This window comes from Chamaea fasciata, unplaced genomic scaffold (genome assembly GCF_029207755.1).
Source record: "Chamaea fasciata isolate MVZ Bird 193981 ecotype frontalis unplaced genomic scaffold, bChaFas1.0.hap1 SCAF_4, whole genome shotgun sequence".
In the NCBI taxonomy this organism is placed as follows: Eukaryota; Metazoa; Chordata; class Aves; order Passeriformes; family Sylviidae; genus Chamaea; species Chamaea fasciata.
Genome location: NW_027094089.1, coordinates 6,236,779 through 6,260,515, shown reverse-complemented (window position 1 = coordinate 6,260,515; position 23,737 = coordinate 6,236,779). Strand labels below are relative to the sequence as shown.

Sequence of the window (23,737 nt, the reverse complement as noted above, 5' to 3'; positions counted from 1 at the left end):
TTTTTTAAAAAAATATTTTACAAATATATGAAAATTTAAATACAATAGGAAAGCTATTTTTTTTCTCCTTTGCTTCCACTCTTAGCCTGAGACCATCTTTTCACAAGGATCTTTTCCTCAACATTGTGATTTTAAAATAATAGGGGATTTATAAGTAAAATTATTTTATATGTGGATCTTTATGGTTTGTGATTTATGTTATATATGTTATTCTGTTTTTACTAGAGAACATAGAATATTTAATGTACTTATTTTCAGACAATTCTAACTCCAATATAGAGATTGATATTCTAAAATACTTGTGTCCAGGGACACTGTAATCTGCATCAGTGAAAAGTAAGAAAAACCCCCCAAATATGCTAGTTTTGCAAGAGGGAAAAGCATGAAGACCACAGTGGACTTGACAATGGAGGAGAAAGAATTAGATGCCTATGCAGGTCTTCTGTATGATCAAGTACATATGCTACAGGATGACCTACTATGTGACTATATCAATTTCTGGATAAATCCTGCCGATTTCAGGACTTTTTTTTCTCCCGAAGGCATATTTGAAGCTTTGTCAGTCCAGATTTACAGTGTCTCTTGTTTTCTCAGTTCTAAATTATCATTACCACAACATGGAGGCACTAACAGGTTTTTTTTAGGGATTTTTCTAAACAGCACTTACGGATCACAAAACCACATCTTTAGACTATACAAGTCAAAAACCAGAGAAAAGCAATTTTATACTATCTTTTCAAATTCTGATACTACAGCACTTCCTTTTGCATTAGAGTAAGGAAAAATCATCAAAATTTCAAGCTACTTGATTAAATTCTACTTAGAAACAGAAGTAAATGGTATCATACAATGGAGAGCACATGGTTACAGAAAGAACAAAATTTAAGACCATTTGAAGGTCAAGTTTGGAAAAGCTAAAAAGAACACTTAGGGGGCACTGACCAATTTCCCTTCTTCAAATTTTAATATTCATCAGTGGAAAAGGTCACAGAAATGCTGTGAGTGGACTTCTGTTGTTGCCTGAAAATTTTGTCATCTTCCATAAATTGAGAGTAATTTCATTAGCGTCCATGAAGTCAAGATACAGAGCAGAAGGAAACTGAACCACCCAGTGTTAGCTTCAGAGTGACGCTAGAGTTTGGAAAGGTGTTTAAGGAAGCTATGCACAAAAAGCCAGGCAATACATTGAGGAGAGGCTCTGGTACACTACAGAGTTGGCAAAGACCCTGATGGTGAAGTAGGGTCCTAAGTATTATGGAAGCCTATTTACTTGTTCCATGGATGAGCAGACTATTTTTACTACAACTTTTCAAAAATCCCAGTATGTACATTTAAATTAAAAAATACGTTTCAGCATAAAATGCTGTTAGGAGACCGCCAATTTTTATTTTGACAGCAGATACCTGAAATCCTTTCATTCAGATTGATGGAGCTAAATCTGCAAACTCATTCCTGTACCAGCTAGAAACCTCCCTGCTTTGCTCTGTTGTGCCACTTAGATAAGGATAGATAATGTATCCCACATCTAATACATAAGAATCATTGTTCACAATTCCTAATACTTGCTGTAATTAACATAAAAGTACCAAAGCTTGCATCACTGCAAATTTAAACTGTCCAAAGGGAGATGAAAGGAATTGCACATTGTTGAGTAATGTACTCTTGAAATAATTTTCCCTTCTTCCCCTGCAGTAGCTTGAAATTGAAACCATTATCTCAAACGATAAAGCTTCTTGACCTTGTAGATTTCTGACCAAGCCTAGGAAATGTTTTATTAAAATGTAAATTGATAGAATGTGGACATTGCTGTGATATGTGATTGCTTAAGATTGCTTTTTCTTAATTGTTTTCATTGAACAATCTTAGTGGGAAAAATCTCTCATGAAGCAAGATAACAGAAGGTAGGATGCAGAAGTTTGTGTACAGGTCCTCTGTCACAATGAATTTTGACTATTCCATGATGTACATCACGACAGGTTCTCTGAAGAGAACAGGTTTTGTGCAATGTGACAAGCAATTTCTATTAGCTATATTTAGGGCTGCAAACATCTTATCTGTACAGCAAAAATACATTTCCCAAAAGAATAGATTCCAGACTCTCACCTTACCTTACACCGAAGGGCAGAAACAAAAAGCAAGATCTTTTATAAATGGCAAACTGTGCACTGGATTCAGTTGTAAATGAAAACTAAATACTATGTAGACAGATCGTACTGTCAGCTTCTTTCCATTAAGATCTTTACTTCCAGTGAAAAGCACAATCAAGCATGCAATATATTTACTAACACAAGAGCAAAAAGAAGAATAAAAAAGTCATTAACCTCTTCAACATTATGAGCGATTCCATTCTGCACTGGTCCCGAATCACTTGGTGGTGTCACTGCAACTTCCACTTTTGCACCTTTCTCTGTGGCATCATCCATAGATAAGAGCGGGAAAACAACAGGTCAGAATATTAAATTAAAAATACACTAGTGAAATAGCTGTCATATATTCAGTCTGAGCAAATGATCAAATACTAAAGTTGAACCAACATCTGTGTTAACAGAGAGAGGAAAAAATTTGCCTAGTACACATTTTCAATAAAAATCTTATAAGGAGTGAGCTTGCATTTTGAGAAATATTTAAGTTCATTGCAATATTCAGTGCTTTTTGTTTATGCTAAACACACTGAGCCTACTACTTCAGGTAAAAAGTGACACACAGCAATCACCCCTGACACTATGGAATGCACCATGCTGCATTTACAGGTGAGGGGATACATTCAGCAATACAAGTTTTATAACACACAAATCCCTGCAATTAATAAAGTTTTTTCCAAGCTGTAAACCTGCTGTTTCCCATGCAAAGATGTGGGAAGGAGTAACCAGATGGTGTAATAACATCTAATAATAGAGGATGATCTTTAAACCAGACTCCTGCAGTCCTTGTGCTAAACTTCCACAGGAGTTAAAGGGATAAAGTTAGGCCTCTGGTTTCTGATGCCAAATTAATTAAAATTTATTCTTACTTCAACTATCTTGGGATTCTCTAAACAGTAATTACCTCTATAAGTATGCAGTACATAAATGTGTCAATGGCCCAAAATCCCTTGGACAATACAAAGTAATGGGAAATAGCAATATCAAATGCCTTACTCAGGTTCAACATGCCTTATGGTATGCTCTTGTGCATAGAAATAAATACAGCTGTCTAGTTACATTACTGCTATCCTGAGATTCTTCTAAATTAAAAATCTGAGATCACAGCCACAGTGGAGTGCCAGACTATCTGTAACTATTTCAGTATATGTGTGTTGTCTCTTAACCCCACAGTCAGCATTACGGTTTATTAACAGACCATCCCAACCAACTGCCTGATTTTGGAAGCAAATAATATGTAAACATAACACAAGGTCAGAAAAAATGTCAAGTAATAAAATGATTCAGATTTTATTGGGCAGATTTGTATCTGGTTTTCCAATGCAGATAATATGATGAGGTAAAGTAGAGAAAACAGGCCACGGTACAGATTTTCCTTTAGCATAGGAACTTTGGAACTAAAATTAAAATTCTTGCCTTAATGGAAACCCTAGTAAGTTAATTTTGCACAATTAGCATAGATGGGCCTCAATGACTTCTAGCAAGTAGTATTCAGACAAATAAAATCTTAAATATGAAGGTGATGCTTTTTGTGAAGAGGGTGGTATCATTTAAAACACATATTCTACCAGAGCATTTCAATAAATTAATTTAATTTTCCATATATACTGCAAGGAGGTTTTTCCTCTCTGTCACTTAACCAACACACAACCAAAATCAGCTTTGCTTTTTCCTTTCAATATGCTAGAAGGCTTTCTATAGGTCTTGACTGGCTTTCTATTCTTGCACTTAACTTCTGTCCCATCCATAAATTTCCTTCTCTTTGGTACAGAGAATCAGAGTATTTTTACTAAAATAGCTTACACAATGTAGGAGAAAGTAATGATTAACAATTTTCAAGCAAAATAAAACAGTGAAAGAGACTCTGAGGTACAGGTGATAAATCTGTAATGCTGCACTCACCATGATTAGCAGCTCCATTCTGCCTTTCACTGTCTTCCACCTGGCACTTCTTTTTGGCAATCTTATGCAGAATTGAGGCCCTTTCCTTGAACTTTCCTAAAATAAAACATTGTCATTATTACAATGCAGCCATTTTGAGATGCACAGGTTATTTACCACAGCTTATGTTCCATAGATCACTGCTGATAATCCATTTCAATTCCTCCTCAAACAGCAAATACCCTATTTAACACTATCTCATATTCCCATATACAGGGTTGGAGTTGTTTTTATTGTTGTAGAAATAAAACTATAAATTTTTTTGAGAACTCAGCAATGAATAGAACAAGAAATTGAAACCAAGAGCCATGATTTTTCTTTGGAAGAAGTCAGTAAATTTCCACCTATAAATGCGCTGGTATAAGATTTCAGCCAAAGCAGAAGATGAATACAGATGAATCAAGATATCATAAACAAACACAAACAGTTTCAGTTCTCAATAGTAGTACTGTAGAACAGAATTTCATATTAACACACATATTGTATTATAGTAAGTGTGGTCAGCTTTGTCACTTTGGACTCATCTATGTGTCTATGTCTTCTGCTCCAGTGCTTGGTAAAATTATGAAGAAGATCATTCTGGGAGTTACTGAAAAACACCTGAAAGACAACACAGTCACTTATCACAGCCAGCATGGTGTCATGAGGGGAAAGTCCTGCTTATCAAACCCGGTTTCTGTTTATGACAAGGTAACACACCCAACTGATCAACGGAAACTAACTGATGTGATCTTTTTGGATTTCAGTAAATCTGTCTCTCACAGGATCCTTCTGGACAAAATGTGCAGCCCACAGCTGGATAAACACATCATGGATGGCTGGGCAACTGGCCCATGGGTCAGGCACGGAGGGTTACAGTGAATGCGGTGACATCAGACTGGGGACTGGTGGAGTTCCACAGGGCTCCTGTGTTCTTCAGCATCTTCATAAATTACTTGGATGCAGAACTGGAAGGGATACTGAGAAAGTTCACAGATGATACAAAACTGGGAGGAGTTGTGACTCCCCTGAGAACAGGGAGACCCTGCAGAGAGGCAGGGGTCTGGGCAATCACCAGCCACATGAATTTCCACAAGGGCAAGTGCCAGATTCTCAGATTCTGCATCAGGGATGGGGCAACCCTGGATGTTTGGTCAGACTGGGAAATGTGATGCTGGAGAGCAGTGCCATGGAAAGGGACCTGGGGGTCCTGGTCAGTGGCAAGTTGAACATGATGCAGCAGTGCCCTGGCAGCCAGAAGGGCCAAACGTGTCCTGGGGTGCATCAGGCACAGCTTCACCAGCTGGGCAAGGGAGGGGATTGTCCTGCTCTGCTCTGAGCTGGGACAGCCTCACCTTGAGTTCTGGGGGCTGTTTTGGGTGTCACAATATGAGAAAGACATGAAACTTTAGAGAGTGTCCAAAGGAGGGCCATGAGGATGGTGAGTGTTCTTGAGGAGATGCTGTCTGAGGAGCAGCTGAGGTCACTTGGCCTGTTCTGCCTGGAGAGGAGGAGACTTGAGGGGAGACCTCATTGCAACTCTTCCTTGTGAGGGGGAGAGGAGAGGCAGACACTGATCTCTGTGCTGACCAGTGACAGGACCTGAGGGAATGGCCTGAAGCTGTGTCACGGAAGGTTCATGTTGGATGTTAGAGAAAGGTTCTTCACTCTGAGGGTGACTGGGCACTGGAACAGCTCCCCGGGGCACTGGTCACAGCACCAGCCTGACACAGTTCAAGAAACATTCAGACAATGCTCTCACACACAAGGTGTGACTCTTGGGGATGGTGCTGTGCAGGGCCAGGAGTTGGACCCATCGATCCCTGTGGGTACCTTCCAATTCAGTATATTGTGTGATTCTGTGATTCAGAACAGGAAGAAGAAATCTCCAGAATACATGATTTTCATATCAGATTCTTAAAGGTAAATTTTCTCCGAAACCTGCCATATTGGGGTTTTTTTGTGTCCCATGAAGTTAACCATGCAGCTCAACCTCTACACTCTCTCTTGGGGCAACACACTCTCCAGAGGTCCCAGGTTTTGTCACTCTTTATTGACCACTGTGTCCAAATGATACATTAAAACAAGGCAATGTCAAAGATGTAAAATAATAAGTGAAACAAAATCTTTTTCTGCCTTGATAGATCTTCTTATGTAAGGACTCTTTGGACATCTTATCTGTGCCTGTGATGTGTAGAAAGTTGATGTATCTGCCTTTACTGATTTATCCTGATCGCTATTGCACTTTCAGTCTTTTAAAATATTTTTTAGACGTTTAACTGGTGGCTATTTTACAGCACATTTTTCTAATTGAATACAATTACAATACAGGGACTGTAGCTCTTTTAATTCTTCATCTCCAGTTAAAAAATTCGATTGAAAACTGTTGGTGTCCCTGCAGCAAAACCAGCACAAACTTAAAACCAGAAGATATTTCAATGGAATTATATAAAAGACTAACAGTGGAAAGTAAAAGTAAGAAGTTGTGAAATAATTCAGTTATTTGTGTAATAGTCACTTGTTGCCAAGCTAAAAACTTTGAGAAATTCCAAGCACACAAGGATAAATCATTAGTCAGGTAAGAAATCTTTTCTTCCCTTCTTAAAATGGAAGCTTCAAACCCCCGTATCCACACTTTTGTATGTGAAGAACCATATGAGCAGTTCATAGGGACTAGCAGCTATCATTTCCTGGGAAGTGGAACTAATTTTTCAACAGTAAACCACTTGGATACTAATAAAAATACCACAAATATTCATTACGCAGTACTGTCTTTTTTTGCGGTTTCTATCTTTTCAAAAACACATCATGCTCCAAAAAAAAAAATCAAAATTAGCAATTCACAATATTTTGCAAATATTATCTTTTTTTTGGCACCCAGAGTAAAACACCTGCAGTATAATATTTAAGCATAGAACACAATCAAAAATAACAAGGCATCTCATTATTTCACTGCACAGGGTAAGAGACAGAGATTCTAGCTAGAAGGGAAGTAGTAACAAAGAGTTAATGAAAGACAGAGTGAGAGAAAGAACAGGAATTTTTTGGGATATCAGAAAAAAGAGAAAAAACCCAGAAAAAATACAAATCATATCCCCAAGTATTTTAAGCCAAAATTCTGAGTCATGGCAGCTCCTAATTTCCTTTGAAAGAGTAGGGGCATTTTAAAATGCTTATCCAGAAGGAGTATATATTAAAAGGTGCCTGATATAATTTCAGTTTGCTAAAGGATTGTGCTAGCTATAAGACTCCAATTCAGCTTTATATATTTGAGAATTCAGCATGTGATGCCATGTATATACAAATTCATTTTTATGCAAGCAATGAAAATGATGCAGCTGAGACATTTTCTGAAAAATATCTGTGGACTCATCCATGTCTCCACCTATTCCAATATGGTGTAGAACCTTTCAATTAAAGACTCAGTTTTAGAGGTTAATTAAAATGATGAAGAACCTAAGGATATTCTAGCATTTTATTTGAGACTGTGTGAAACTCTGTAGGTTTTCTTACCAGAGAAACATGGCCATTATTGAACTGAAAAGAAAATCAGCTCAATAAGTTCAAAAGAATCTTCACAGAGATTCACAATGGTTTAGATTAGTTTAATTGAATGTGTCCTCCATTTTTTTTTCACATTTACAAAAATCTTCCAGCATATTTCAAAAGAATTTCTCACACTGACTTTTAACAATTTTAAGTTACACCATTTCATTCAGGAGACTGTTACCCAGTTGTTAAATCACTGTCATGGAAGTTAAAGTCAACATTTAAAACGAAAAATGTGTTTTGTTTTATTTTTATTTCTCAGTAGATGCATGGTTCAGCTTACATTGTTTTACATCATTGCCTTCCCTTAGATTCACTCAATGTAGGTAACCAAAGTGCAAGGAAATGATTAAAAGACATTATTAACTATCAAAACATGAAACTGACAAAAGTAGTAGTACCCACCTGCATGAAGACAGTGAAATACAAAAAGACAGTAGAGCAATACCTCCTCCATCCGTCCATCCGTCTGTCTGTCCATCCGTCTGTCCCTCCCTCCCTCCCTTCTTCCCTCCCTCCCTCCTTTTCTCTACCATTTTCCTCCTTTAAACCAAATCAAAACTTGTTCACTGAAGGGGAAGTACAGAACGACGAAGAAAAAGGTCCAGCTGAGGATGTATCTAAGTAATTCCAATTTTCAGAAAGCCACTAAGGTCAATCTTAGGTACTGATCTTCTCTCATGTCTTTTTTCTTATCTTTACGTGGTGTCATTAAATAAAGCATTGGAATCTTATGTTACTGTTCTTATTTCTAGAAGGTAGGTGCCTATGTTTCCTCTGGAACAGTCCTATGTATTACGGTTTAACTATGTAAGAGATTTTCACAACAGCTGGTATAAGGAGAGTTTAGGTGAATGACAATGCTTGCTTCCATAGACCTAAAATAACACAGATCGCCATAGAAAATTCTTAGTTAATCTGGGTTTACTAAACTCCAGCAGATTTGGTAGCTCATTTTAGTTTGCAAAGAATGAAGTAGAAGGAAGAGGTGATCAAGGCCAGATGATTACCAAAGAAGGTAACTTAAAACTACATTGGTTTTATTTGAATAGATACAAACAAATCAGTATTGTATAATGTAGATATGTGTTGATCTACATGAGTAACTCCAGCTGGCATCAGTTGGCAGGGATTCTTGTCCTGATAAAGGATACATTAAAAAGCCAGTCCTTTATCTACAAACTAAATAGCAGTCTACAGGCTCCTTGGGTCAGAAAAATATCTGATTTGATGTGAAAACAGTACTTCAGAAATTCACTCATTTAAAAACTCAAGACTCTACCAGTTGCCTTGTTCTCAGTCTGTGATCAAAGGAAAATTACTACATCTATGTAGCTATAGCCAAGCTTTCATGAAACTGAACATGTCAAATCTGCACTCTGAACTGTACTTACTAATTTTGTTCATGACCTACTATGGAACACAACTAGTGAGTCACTACTGATCAATTCCAGAAATCCATCTTACATGCTTTCTCCTTTAAGATCAAGCAGAAGTATCGAATGAAAACACATGCAGTTTTGTCATGTTGTAGGCTATTGGTGGAGCACGAGATTACAGTGAGAGTCTCTTCTCATCTTGTAGGTCACATTTACTCTCTCAATTTGACCTGATTAATCTAAAACTAATTTAAAGTCACTTTCAGACAAAAGCGAAACAATCAAAACAATAGAAATTAGTTTCTAATATATGGAACACAACAGCTCTCTGGCCATTAGGCTGAATCTGATTGTGTATTATAGCTTTACCATTAATTCTTGTCCCTGATTGTTCTCATGCAGCAGGAAGAATAAATGCACCTGAGTTTCTTCACTGGAAGACTGAAAGAATATCCCCTATCTCACTCCAGGCTTGAGGACATAAGGTACTTTATCAGAAAAAAAATCAATTGATTTGTAACTAGATTTATATGTTCCTGTCAAGAAGTTGCTGTACAAAAGGCACAAAAACCTCAGTGAAAAAAAGGAAGAGAAAGAAGAAAATGGGTAATGCAAGTAAGTGTGATGCAGAGTGATATCAAACTTGAAATTCTGAAAATCCAAACAGAAAGCTGAAAATATAGTACACTTTGATCAAAATATAACTTCTGAGATACACTAATCATTACTTGTTTTGTGAAAGACAAGTGAAAATGATGATGATTGCATTTGAGAAGGTAAACTGCATCATAGACTCTTGTCAGTGTCAGTGTTTCTAAAGACGAAGAGCTTCCTTTTTAACTCTGCTACTGGATTTTCCCTTTTGCTACAGTATGGTCCTGAATTATTTATTAATGAGAAATGGATTCTGAGATGATATTGAATATTAAAAGCATTACTTCTGCATAGGCACACTAATAATATACATATATTTATGTATTATACTGCAACAGGTGTTTCTCTACAAATAAATACATTTAGATGACAATAGAGTATTGATGAATTTCAGAAGGCTACTTTTGAAATAGTAGATTTAATACTTCAACATAAAAAAATAAAAACCTTAACATACCCAGGTTTAAGGCTACAATGAGAAATCATCTTTTATATTGATTGTAATGAAGACTGAGATAAGACATACTGCAAAAGCTTTACCTCTGGTAGCCACATCTGAGTGGCCCAGGTTAATGGCTCCTTACAGGTGCTTGAGAGGTGTGTTTAAACAACACAGACACAACTGTTTGCCTGTTAAAATCTATTTTCAGACATCTTTTCTTATATTGGTGCCACCCCTGTGAAGCAGATGCTTAATTTGGGCAATGGAGCACAGTGAGACAAGACCATTCTATGAGCTCAGGCCTGCCACAGATAAAAACAGTATCTTCCAACACCTGGTGCAAAAGTGCATGGAACCATCTCTCGCAGCCAGCCCCAGAACAGGATGGATATACTGGTGTATCAACAGCAGATACAGAATGAGGGAAATAGACATTATCACTTTCCATACTCCCTGAGGAATGATCATGAGTAAGTCATGTAATGAAGTTTCTCTTAAAATCTTCAAGATTATTCAACACTAGAAAGCAACTGTGTTCTTAGAAAGGGCAAATTACGGTATTTGTCTTAAATTCCCAAGATTAAAAACAAGGAGGAATAGGTGGCTAACTAATCTACAGGTCTCAGCCACATGTTTGGGGATGGGGAAAATTCTAATTTCTAAACTTAACATAATGAAAACATCTGTCTGGCATTATGATCATAGAGCTGGACAATTGGCCTTGATCCTACAGACAATCAGGTCTCAGTTCAGGAATAATTCCAAAGTGTAGGAATGCTGACTGCACTAGGACAAAAAGCATGTGTTGGAAATTTAGTACAGAGTTAACTGCTTTCCTGAATTAGTATGATAGAACCATAATGCTTTTGGATCAGCAGAAAAATTTCCTGAGATTTCACTGAGCCCTGATTCAGGCCCTAACTACTTCCTTCTTGTATTGCTAGACTGAGGATTTCAAACTGCAAATTTTTTGCACTGCAATCAAGCATGCAATTAATACTCCAGGAATAAACATGCCTAGTTTTTAAAGGTTATTCGTTACTTTTCAATAATACAGTAAGCTGAAGTCACTTAGCAATTGTTCTGACTGATTTGAAAATCCATAAATTAATCCCTCTTCTTGTATGCACTGTAAAATATGGCATCAAATAAGCAGCTACAATCTTTGTTACACTGCGCCACATAATTTGCAAGTACGGTTTTGCTTGCATATGTTCTTTGCTAAAAGCATCCCATTGTATTTCCTTCCCTGAAATAGCAGAACTGAAAAAGTTGAAAACAAAACCTTGAAAAACTGATTGAGCCATCAATAAAGACATGCAAAAAGGAGTTATTCAAAAATGGAGAAAATGAAAATAAGACCGAGAAAAACAAAAGAAAAATGCAAACACACAAAAGGCGCTCAGAGGGCTTCAAAAAAACTCATACAAACAATTCTAAAAAATTTCTTACCTTCTTCAGTCATTGTGTCATAATATTTTAGGTTTCCATATGATCCAAGCTCTATAACATCACAGTAAAAGACACAGAGATAAGGAACCAGCAGACATTCAAGAAATGTACATGTTTTTGCATGTGTTTCATAAACTGGAACAGTGATTATGCAAAACATTTTCCAGGACAACAAAACACAGATTAAAGAACTGGCACTGCTTTCTCTCTCCAAAATTTCACAAGTCATTGACTTTAGCTAAAGTGTTAAACTTGCTAAAGTGAGAGGTAGGAGAAGCACTGAAATCTAAAATTTAGCCTTTTCAAGTTTCTTGCCAATTTGGTGCCTTTACATTTGGAAAAGATAATAAACCTTGAGAGTACCTAAAGAGTTGGAATTTTGCAAACTAAGCTTTTTTATCATACCCCAGGTCAGACATTCAAGTATTTCTGTATCCAAATTAAACAAAAAAGTCTCAAAACACATAATTTTAGGAACTGTTCATAATGCTGTTTTCCCAAACACTGTTTTGATACCAGTGCTGATGTTGATTGGCTTTATAGGGGCTACTTAATTTAACCACTCTCTTGTCACTTGTGAAATCAGAAAAAAGTTACTTGCTTCATCAGGTGATATGAGACCTAAATTAATTAAATCATTAAATCTATCTGAATATCTGGCATTACTATATCAGGGCAGAAAAAGAATGGAATGCAGAGGTCTCTAGGTCTGTAGGGCTACTACTATTTGTTTCTGTGTGATACAGTCTTGCACGAAATCACCTTTTTACTCCAGATGTAGCTTTACACTCCTTTTCTTGAAGTTTTTTTTTTCTTAATATTTGGCATATATGCTATTATATGAATAAACACAATAATTAATATAAACCTACAAAACAGAACAATAAAAAAATTAGCTCAATGAGGAATTTGTAAATGATCTGGCTGAGGAATTAGTGGATGACCACTCATCATTTTTATGGAAAGTTTTGCAACTAAGTTTCTGAGCATCAAACCTTTCACAGAATGTAACCATTTAAAAATAGATATTTAACAGTTTGATGATGCTTTTTTCTTTGCAAATATTTTCTTTTTATATTTATGAAATCGCTTAAGCAATTAAATACAAAAGTGATATTCAATTGTTTCATTTTTCAATGAGGTGTAATGATTTTTCAACAATTTTTCACAAAGGCAAATTTCAGTAGAGGCCTGGCTATTCATTTTTAACTGTAAAATACTGTGATGATACCAAATCTCACACTTTGAGAGATACAGTTAAAAAAATAAAAAAAGGAATCTTACATCATTTGCAGAGACAGAGAATGCTTATGCCATGTAACTAAAACATATAGGGTATTATCATAGTTATTTTTTTTACTAAGTATGATTGGATTGTAATGATTTTTCATAGGGATATTATAAAGAAACTTACAAGTACACATATAGTCTTGCTAGTACAATGCAGTGTCTTACTTGCTCATAAGTAAGCCAAATAGAACAGGACTAAGTCTCTCTTAAAGCAAAGAAAAATGTTATCTAAAGACAGAATATATTGTTTTACACCAATAAAGAATGCATATACTGTTTTGTAAAAATGTTCTTAGTCTTGCAACAAAATTTTTGTAGCTGTCAGTAGATATAAGAAGCTATTGTCCTACCATCTTAATTTTAGTCCCAAAGATTTAATTTCCTTACCTGGAAAGAGCTCACAATAACTTCAATATAGACTTCCCTATATACAGCATTTGGAACTACTTGTCCTATTTAATTAGGGTTCGGTATTTACTGGTTCTACAAGCAGCACCTTTGCTTATACTTATTTTCACTGATCGTTGCCTTCTGTGTCTGGGGTGTGCTTTGCTAGAACCTGGGCTGAGGCATTCACTAGAGATTGAGGACAGGACTGGAACACATATGCCAGGAAGAGTCTGCCAAAAGGAGTGTAAGAGTAAATAAAGAAATGGAGGCACATGGAGAACAAAACATTGGCAGAGAGAGACTGCATGAATTAAGAAGAACATTGAACCACAGCAACAAACTTCAGAATTAACAGAATAGCATGAGGCTTCTGACTCAGCAGATGAAACAGAAGAAATTTCAGAGGAAATGAACTGTGAATTCTAAATCTCAAAAAAAAAACAAAAAAAAGGGATGGCAGGAAGGCAAGACATTTCACACACTGGCAATCCCATTTAAATCTATTTGCTTCCCATCTGAAGTGAGAGATAAAAGACAAACAGGAAAAAAAAAAAAAAGGTTGATCTGACCTTACAGAGACCAAAAAAGAAGAGAAACAAGGTGGTGCAAGACAGTGCATGATACTGATGATAATCATGTTCTGGGCACTTCAGCAATTCAACACACCGAGGATTAAACTAGGTTGATTCTTGCAGTTAGCAAAATTATTTCCAGGAAAACTCTAATCTTGCTGGTGAGATTATGTTCTCCAAAGCTTATAGTCTTATACCCAGAGTGGAACACTCCATACAATCATCAGCCCACTGACTGCAATGCACCACAATAATCCCAGAAAACATCAGCTGCATGTATTCACATGAATTATATTTGAGAGTTTTAAGATTACTTAGGTCAGTGCTGCTTGGCAGTTCTGCCTCTATACAGTCTGCCTCCAATATATGGTAGTTCTGCTGTAAAATTTGGACTAAATCTGCTGTTTGGTTTTGAGTTCTCATGTTATACCAAGACATACTTTGTTTAATACAATTTTAAGTAAACAGAAAATGAAGTACTTTTCAGAAAACAAAAAGTTGTATTGGAAAAATTTCACAGCTTTAGAAGTAAACTTGTTTGAAATGAAATTGAAAAGGGTACTTGCAAAATTATCCCCAAATCTAATACAATTAAAATTTGACAATTCCATTTTTGTGAACATGCTATGCAATTCCTATGGTGAGGTCATAATAAACAGACTGGATGACAGCCAGTACCTGCATCCCTGCTGGTCACATGAAACAAAGAGGATGCTGAGAGGCAGCTTAACAGCTGATCCCTAACAGTTACAGAGTCACTGAATTAATTTGTTCCCTTCTGCATATTTTCACACCAGAAAGGAATAGAAGGTTCCTGGTAATCCTTTCTGACATTCCTGAAGGATTACAGCAACTTTGTCTTTCTACCTATTGTTCTCTACAGCGTTAGTAGGTGTCACACCACATCAAACCAAACAAAAAATACTGTTGGTTATTGGGGCTATGTTATTCATGATTTCTATTAAATAAGATAGCTAATAACTCAGTTTATTTTACACCCACTAAGTATAGTACATAGTCTGTGATGAAATACTCATTTCTGTCTTTTAAATATATAGCCCCAGGCAGCCATAAAAGAAAAGCAGAACCAATATTTCTCTTCACTCTCCTGTGACTAAAATCTCAGATACAGACTGCAGCTGACCCTAGTAAGGTCAGAAATAAGCCTGTCTCAGAGTTTCTCCAAGCACTCATAAGCCACACAGCTATTTTAGAGACAGCAACCTGAATTCCTAAAGGTATGTATCCCTTCATGGAAAATGTCAAGTCAGACTCTCAAATGAAAGAAACTCATTCTGGATTTCTTCAACAAGCATGAGACTTTAACTTTGCATTAAAAATGTATTTGTATGAGAATCCATGTCACACTCCTCCAAGTTAATTAAAAGCTTCAAAGTGTATATATCTATTATTTAAAACAAAACTGGTAAAGAGAAATTACTGATGGCAATCCCATCATTTTTAGTACAATTCCACTGTTGGATTTACTTGATGCTCCTTTTGTTTGACTTCTACAGTCAGGAAGGCGTCAAGGCTTAATTCTCCAATGCATCAGTGGGAGCTTAGCTTAAAAGAAATGTTGAGGCATCCTGTAACAGGTAGATGGAGAACACATATTTTTCCTGAGTTTTCATACCCATAAATGCAAACTACCAAAGAAGGTTGGATGCCTAAGACATAGAAGAGAAGTGAAATTGGAAAATAAGGGCTCAAAACTGGTTAAATTAAACTAAGAACATGCATGCAGCAAAGAACTTCAACTTAGAAAAAAGTAAATAATTACGAAAAATTCTAAACTTATAAATTTATAAATAAACTGAGTACTAGAAACAGAAGAGAATTTCTGTGTGAGAGGTTGTACACAGAATTCTGAAAGTCAGCAAAGTCCTGGTTACCAAGACATTATTTTAGAAACCCACTCTTCCCCTTTACATCTTTTTGATATGACCTCTGATTTGCACCTACTACTGCCATCATGCTTAACAAGATGTCCTTTTTTTATTTGCATTTTTTTAGAAGAAGGCCAGAAAATTGGCCCAAGGAATTAGAGGAATTCATATGATAACAACAAGGAGCACAAGGATGTCTTTACTGTTTTTTTCATCTAGACATAGTGATTTTGAGAAAATTTAATTAGATTGATCAGTATCATCCATAAACAGAAAAAGGAGGCCACTTTAAAAACTTTTCTAGGTAAGTTGTAATGACTATCCAAACTATATTGGAATCAAATTTTGATTTGGTTTCAGCACCGATGTTTGATTAGGAACAAAGATCTCTTGATGCTAAGAACCTGTGAAAGATCTAGTGAAGATTAACATTACAGGTTTAAAATTAGAGTCCTAACCTCTCAGAGATCTTTAACAAAAGAAAATGCCTTTGTACTTACTATTAGAGGGAAAACACACAAAAAACCCCACCAACTGAAGACTAACAGGAATTGTGAATTTCAAATAGAAAGAATTATTTGAAATATTTTTTTTCAGTGAATCTCATGTGATTGTACCCCATCCTACCATTTACAAACTTCATAAATCTCTTAGCTTTCTGTCCTGTAAGGGCAAATGTGGGAGGAAATCTCTGCATGGGAGTCCCACTAGCAAGCAAAATCAAGCAGCCCCCCCCCCCCCCCCCCCCCCCCCCCAGCTGGTTCAGGAAGAGATTTCCTTGGAGAAAAGTAGGAAAAACTATTTAACAAGCCAAGTATTCACAACCATAAAGACTGAATAATATTAAACAATAAAACCTCTTGCTGTTCTGAAGAGATGGTAAATTCAGAAAGTCCTTTTCATGGGGTGTAGCTCAGCTCGCTCAGTCCCTCCTGCACCAGAATGCAGAGTCCCGTGCCCCAGTGGGTCACAGGTGAGCTCTGGTGTTTTTCTGGGTTTTCAGTCCAGAGCAGGCTGATCAGTTCCAAGAAAAGTCACAGTCTGGGGAACTTCTCTGCCTCAGCTAGCTAAAACGTAACAAAAAGCTAAGGAGAGCTCTCTTCTGCATGTCCATGCTGCAGACAACACAGTCTGGGAGCAGAATGTGGGGGAGCAAGTGCAGTTTCTGAAAACAAACTGCATGCTTCTTCTCCCCACCTTCGCTCTCAGAACCAGTCATAAAGGGGCAGAACTTAATATCCAGCATAAACAGAACAGACAACTGGAGACATCATGAAGTCACCCCAGGACATTTTCTTGCTGAGTAATTATATCCCATCTGGGATAGACTTGGACTGCTGTGGCAGTTTATATATAGTATCATTCTAGAATGCGAAGGAGAGAAAACAAATATTCTTTTAAAAAACAAAATACTTATTTTCCGACTACATCTGGATAATCAGATGCTGTAACCCTACATTTTGACTTGTGGACCTTCCAGCTGCCAGTCCTTCAAAAGAGGAGGCTTTGCCACTGAGCTGTTTCTGTAGAAAATACAAAAAGATCCCTTTTGGATATACGTAATGCAGTTAAAAATTACATTGAATTTCAGAATTACATCTTACTTGCTTTTACTACTACCAGTACTGCTTTATTAACACTCTTAAACAAATACAGAAAATAATATTAACAAAGTCTTTCGGATGCTTGGCTATTGGGCAGTACATTGGGAGTAACTAAATCATTTATTATTTTGTCCATCTGAACTCTAATAACACATTATTATGTGTTGTCACCTTTCATCTTGTCTTTAAATTGCAAGCCTTCTACTTCTCTCTGTTCTCTCTCCTCATGTGTCCTTCTCCCCCTTTTTTTTTTTTACTTTATGTGGTTTTGCTCTGAAAATAATTTTATTAGAGTTGTCTGCTTTTATATAATTCGTTTACTGCAATTTTATCAAGTTGGAGTGTGAGTAGAAATATAATTAAAATTTTTACAATCCTATCAGTAGAGTTCTGGGCAGCTTAAGATAGTGACAGCATCAAAAAGCTAGATCTACCTATTACTTTGCTCTTAGTGCAACATTTAAAATGAAGAGTGAAAATCCACTGTTTTCAGTCTATACCATCTAAAAAATCTTCTTGTGGTAACAAAAGGAAATTTGTCAGGGTTTTAACTGATATGGGCTGAAGAGCAAATATTTTCAAAGGGATGGTCAATGACATATGCAAGTCATGGCAGAAAATAAATTAAATTACTATTACATGTCAGGCCCAGATTTTGATATTTTTAGGTGATTTTATTTTTCTGAAATTAAAGAAAAGCATGAAATTTCTTATTCCTGAGAGCTTTGTTTCTTCTTTTCTCATAACATACCCTTTTTCCATCTGCCATCAATGCTTGAAGACAAGGGCCAAACATTCTCTATAATGTAGTAACACCAAAAGACAAACCAAGACAACAGAATTTACTTGGCCTGGATCAAACAAAATTCCTGCTGACTTTAAAGATGTTATTTATCTTCAAACAATTTTCAAATATTCATTAAAATAGGAATTCCAAGGTGTAGAAGTGAAAGCCTCACTATGCTGATGATACTGGGATTTCAACAATTGATTTTAGGGGGATCAGGATTTCCTTGGGTGTCTGTTGGGCAAGGCACTGTAGGGTCTGGAAATCTACAACTCCTACTGAATAAATTTCAGCTGTTTTGCTTTTCAGCATATCTAAGGAGAATAACAGAAGGGCAGCATGCCTTCCTTTCACTAGCCAGTCATAAAATCCAAACAACCTGTGGACGATGAAGTCATCTGTCATGTGCAAACTTCACTAAAGGAAATCTCCCACTTTCAGCTTCAATGGAAAGCCCCTCACAGACATTACTACTCCCTGACCTGTAGAGGTTTATACATTATTTATGTTCTTTGTTGTTCATATTTTTTAACAAAGAAATACTGAGTTAGGAAAAAACTTATAATGAAGCTAAATCCATTAAGCATGTAAATACATAGTTAGAACAGCTGGGATCATGGTTGTATATAAATATTTATGTCTTCCACGCATTCTCTGTAGGGAATCATAAGAAGAATATGCTGACTGAAGAACAGAGCATCACTGCAAAATATCATGGAGAAGAGAAACAAGAATCCTGCCTCCAGTGTACAACTTGAGTAGATTTTAGTTAGAACAACAAAAGAGGGCATGCAGAAATAAACTGTTGTGAAAACTGACAAAAACAAAAACAAACACAAGGAATATATTTCAAATTTGAAACTAAATTTAAAAGGCATTAGAAAACTTTCATTATTTAAGGTTTTTCCACCTACAAAGATCAATACTGATTTTAAAGGGAGACCTGTGCTTCAATATTATGTAACTAGAAATTCTCTGAATGAAACTAGTACAACGAGTTGTGCCTTCTCTCTGAATTTTGTCAAACTCTGAAGATAACCATCTCTGACACTTATTGCTACAGTGTTGGAGTGCAACATAACAAAGAATTTTCCCACTGAACTATCCTTTCTGAGAGAAATCTGCAATCTTCATTGCCCACAAAGGTATGTATAACAAAAACACAGTCAATTTTTAACATCTGTGGATAGGATAAAAGTTGAAAGCCCACTCACCCTACAGCCATGGAAGTGCAACCTGTGTTATCTAGAAAAAATAAGACCTATATCCCCAAAGTATGATAAGAATGAAATGGTCCCTGTATGTAAACTAAATAGATCCACTCAGTAAAATAATTCAGATTTTGAAGGTCTACTTCTTTGATTGTCAGTGTATATTTATGATTGACATATTAAAAAATCAGCTGAACTGTGGCAGTGTGCTGTTCGATACTGGAGATACTTTTAAAATACTCATCTCATCTACATTATCATGGAGCCTCAGGTATCTAAATTAGGAACAATTTTAGTGGTCTCTACTGTAATTGAAACATAGAGAAAGGTGAAAGAAGACCTTGCTGAAGAATGATGTGCCTCATTGCTTCACCTATCTCATATAGCTGTCTGAAAACTTTCCCAGAATAAGTTTTCTTCTTCCAACTGACTGTGTGGAGAGCCATGCAATGGAAAGCTGGAAAAGTGCTACTGCAGCAAAGGTGATGAACAGCACCCATAGGGTGCTCCCCTAGGGAGAGCACCGCCACCAGGTAAAGGAGGTGATACTTTCCTTCCACCAGTGCTCATGAGACATATGTGGGTGCTGGGACTAGCCCTGGGCCCACCAGTACATGGCAGTAATACACATACCAGAACAAGTCCAGCACTGGACCACAAAGATAATGAGGGGACTGGAGCACCTCTCATAAGAGGAGAGGCTGAGAGAGCTAGGACTGTTCAACCTGAAGGAAAGAAGGTTCAGGGAGATCTTAACCCCATGCATAAGCACGTGATGGGACAGAAAGAACAAAAGGGAACAATGCTGAGAAGTGCCCACTGACAGGAAGAGTCAATGGACACAAACTAAAAACCAGACATGTATTGGGATGAGGGGCAAACACTGAAATGGGTCTCCCAAAAGGACTGTGGAGTCTCCCTTCGTGAACATTTTCAAATCATGACTGGAAGCTGTCATAGTCAACCTGTAGGAGTTGATCCTGCTTGAGCAGGGGATTGGACTAGCTGGATTCTGTAATGCAAGAAGTCCCTTTCAAGCTACATGAGAAAAACCATGTCAATTTTGTGAAAGCTAGATGCATAGAAAGAGTATGAGTATCTGCCTGACATGACACTACACCTTGAAGGTTAGCCTAATTGTCTTTTTCACTGGCTTCCCACCATCATATCAGACTGAAATACCACGGGAAAGAGCTAAAGAGAAGACACTGTATTATAATTAAGAGCTACTAAAACGTATGCGAGCCTGGCAGGGAGCCCCCATCTTCTCTGGAAGAAATCCCTTGCAAACATTTCACTCTGCAGCTGAGAGGAGAACAAAAATGGTCTGAGTACTGTGCTCAGAGGACTGTTTTTCCTTGATGGGACAGAAGAGGAACTAAGGACAAGCTGAGTTAAGAACAAGGGTGCAAGAAGAAGGATGCTCAGCTTCTTTGCAGGCCTATGGGTATGCCTAAAGGATGCTCAAGAATGATGAAGAATTTAAAGCAGAAATAGTTAATAACATACAAAATTATTGTTATTGATTTTGTCTAGATTTGCATATTTCTTCATGTTAAATAAAATACTTTTGTGCTTATACAGTTCTGAAAATGTATTTCTTTCTTCTCTGGCATGGTGCTAGGAAGTGGTGAGGCCACACCTCGAGTGCTGTGTCCAGTTCTGGGCCCCTTAGTTTAGGAAGGACGTTGAGACACTTGAGTGCATCCAGAGGAGGCAACAAGGCAGTGAGGGGCTTGGAGCACAAACCCTGTAAAGAACAGTTGAGGGAGCTGGGGTTGTTTAGTCTGAACAAAAGGAGGTGACCTCACCACTCTCTATAATCTCCTGAAAGGTGGTTGTAGACAGGTGGGGGGTGGTCTCTTCTCCCAGGCACCACTGACAGAGTGAGAGGGCACAGTCTTAAGCTGCACCAGGAGAAGTTTAGGTTAGATGTCACGAAAAACTTCTTCACTGAAAGAATGACTGGGCACTGGAATTATCTGCCCAGTGAGGTGGTGGAGTTACTGTGTGTGGAGGTATTTAAAAAAAGACTGGATGTGGCACTCAGTGCCACGGTTTAGTTGATGAAGAGGTGTTAGGTCATAGGTTGGACTCTATGATCTCAAAGGTCTTTTCCAACCTAGTTCATTCTGTGATTCTCTGATTATGGGATTCTGTGAAGTGCACGCAAGTCCTGCAGCATCACAGAATCAAAGAATGGTTAAAGTTGAAAAATACTCTTGAGATCCACGTTCTGGAGATGAGGACAGTGGAAGCACTCAGGTTATTTCAGGAGCTGAGCTGAGTAGGACCTGAGCATTGCCCATGAGTTGGTGTAAGCTGAGCTGCCTGGCCTTACTTCTCTGAGGATATTGCAAATAAACAGCTTCAGGTAAACAAAGTTTCCAATGGCACCACACACAGACATGATGGTACAGCTCACCTAGGCCATGGCAAGAATGTAAGTTTTTTGAAAAATGAGACAAAAGCTGGGAGGCTGCCGAGTAACCATGCAGGCAAAGGTTACCAACCTCTGCCAGATGTCTTTGGGGTGAACTGACAGTTTCCATGATATTTAAGAAAAGTACTCAAGTAGCAGCAGCAAATGAAGCAGAACAGTTTGCAGTGAATGAAAACGGCAAATTCTTAAGACCAGTACGTAGGAATACAACAGCATCTACCAAGCCATTATAAATAATTCACTACGATGTCAAAAACTTTGAGGATTCTTCTTTATTTTCCTGAGAAGTATGAATGCAGGTTTCGGGGCTTTTTGTTTGTTTGTTTGTTTTGGTGTTTTGTTGTTGTTTGGGGGGGTTGTTTGTTTGCTTGCTTGTTTGTTTGTTTGTTTTTTGTCAGAACAGTGACAGTACTGTATTTTTCCACATTCAGTGAAGGAAGTGACAGAATTGTAATCTCACCTTTATGTAACAGAAGGTTGCTTCTCTCATCAATAACATGCACCATATTTATATCTTCAAAAAAAAAAAGTACAGCATATAAGATAAACAATTCATTTTTTGCAGAAGTACATCCTGTAGCTTTCCATTTTGGAAATAGGACTCAAGATGGGAATAGGAGAAAATTGCCAAAGATACCTACTTCTCACTGGGGACTAAGTCATGACAAAGATTTATATCACACTCATTTTCATGCAGAGATGGCATTTGCATATGAGTTTCAGCCTTGTCACTCTAGAGCAAGAAAGTCAGCAATCCTCACTTGTGGGAGATGTTTTGCTGGCCTGTGGCACCTTATCATCAGGCAAAAATGGGGTGCTATGATAATGAAAAGATCTCATTCCTCCTGTATCTTGATAAAGCTGTGCAAGAAAAACAATGTAGCCTCAGATTGCACTGGTACTCTAAATCCTCACTTCAGTTCTGGTATCAACTTCAACAGAGTACCTCCAGAGACAAAATGCTCCCCCACACTCCCGAAGGAATCATCTTTAAAGCAACCTACAGCTTATAGGGAGAAGGTAGGATTACTATTCACGGCACACTTTCATAAAAAAATACTTACCATCTTATTCTCGCCCTGCTCCCACAGCACAATAACATCCGTCGTCTATTAAAAAATGTAGATATCTTTGTAAAACCTACATTTTCATAAGCCAGGAACATCCCTTTCAAAACTAGGACAAAGGTATCTGAGGTATAGGACTCAGAAGAAAACAGCTACAAAAGATCATGATTTATGTTCAGGTTGCTTGGATTTTGGATTGGGGCCTGACCAACACAGCAGGTCAAATGATGCCATCCTTATTCATACAGGTAATGTTATGAATAGACCAGCTGGATTGCCAGATTTAAGCAGAAGCAAATATGGCATAGGATTTCCTGGGGATTAATGACTGGCTGAGAGTTGATGATAGCCTGAAACACAGGCAGTCTTTAATCTTAATCCTCAGGAAATGATCTATATCAAGGTCATTATTTCTGTAATAAGATAAAAGCAAACAAAAACCTAATGTCATATAGATATATTTTTAATGAATGATGATGTCTCAGCTGAAATGTAAAGTTCATGTCCCATTAACAAACATCCTACACATTCACCTGTTAGAGTGGCTGAACTCTTATCTTCTTAGAAGCTTTATGCTGAGACCACGTCTTTAAAGGGGGAGGAAGCCCTCCTTGTCTAGACTGTTAATTCCACAGCATGACTGCACATCTGCCTGAATACAAAGAGCCAAATATCAAGCAGCTCCCACTGATGTCAGATATTACTCATCTGTCAGAGGTTGGCTGAACACCTTGCAAGCCTTCTGATTCTGGAGAGTTTGCAAGTTGGCTTTCACAAGACAACCACAAGCCATCCAAAACCATATTTATGTGAAAAGGGAAAAGGAAGGACAGCTTCACAAGTGTGTAGTAGTAAATTGGGACTGCTCCATTTATCCACATTTTGTGGAAAGTAAATCTTACTCAGTCATTTCATGTTACCCTACTTGCAATCAAGTGCTTTTTAAA

At 37.3% G+C, this 23,737-nt stretch overlaps 1 protein-coding gene across 2 annotated transcripts in view; it reads right to left on the bottom strand.

The window, feature by feature from the left end:
* SLC24A2 (solute carrier family 24 member 2) overlaps positions 1-23,737 on the bottom strand; it is a 104,919-nt gene that overhangs the window by 18,766 nt on the left and 62,416 nt on the right. The window contains exons 5-7 of one of the 2 annotated variants that reach the window (XM_066180791.1): positions 11,538-11,588; positions 4,044-4,139; positions 2,322-2,407 (exon numbers count right to left, since the gene is read on the bottom strand). In XM_066180791.1, coding sequence (XP_066036888.1) covers positions 2,322-2,407; positions 4,044-4,139; positions 11,538-11,588 — 233 coding nt within the window. The remainder of the gene's footprint in view (positions 1-2,321; positions 2,408-4,043; positions 4,140-11,537; positions 11,589-23,737) is intronic. The other variant, XM_066180792.1, reaches the window with a different exon arrangement.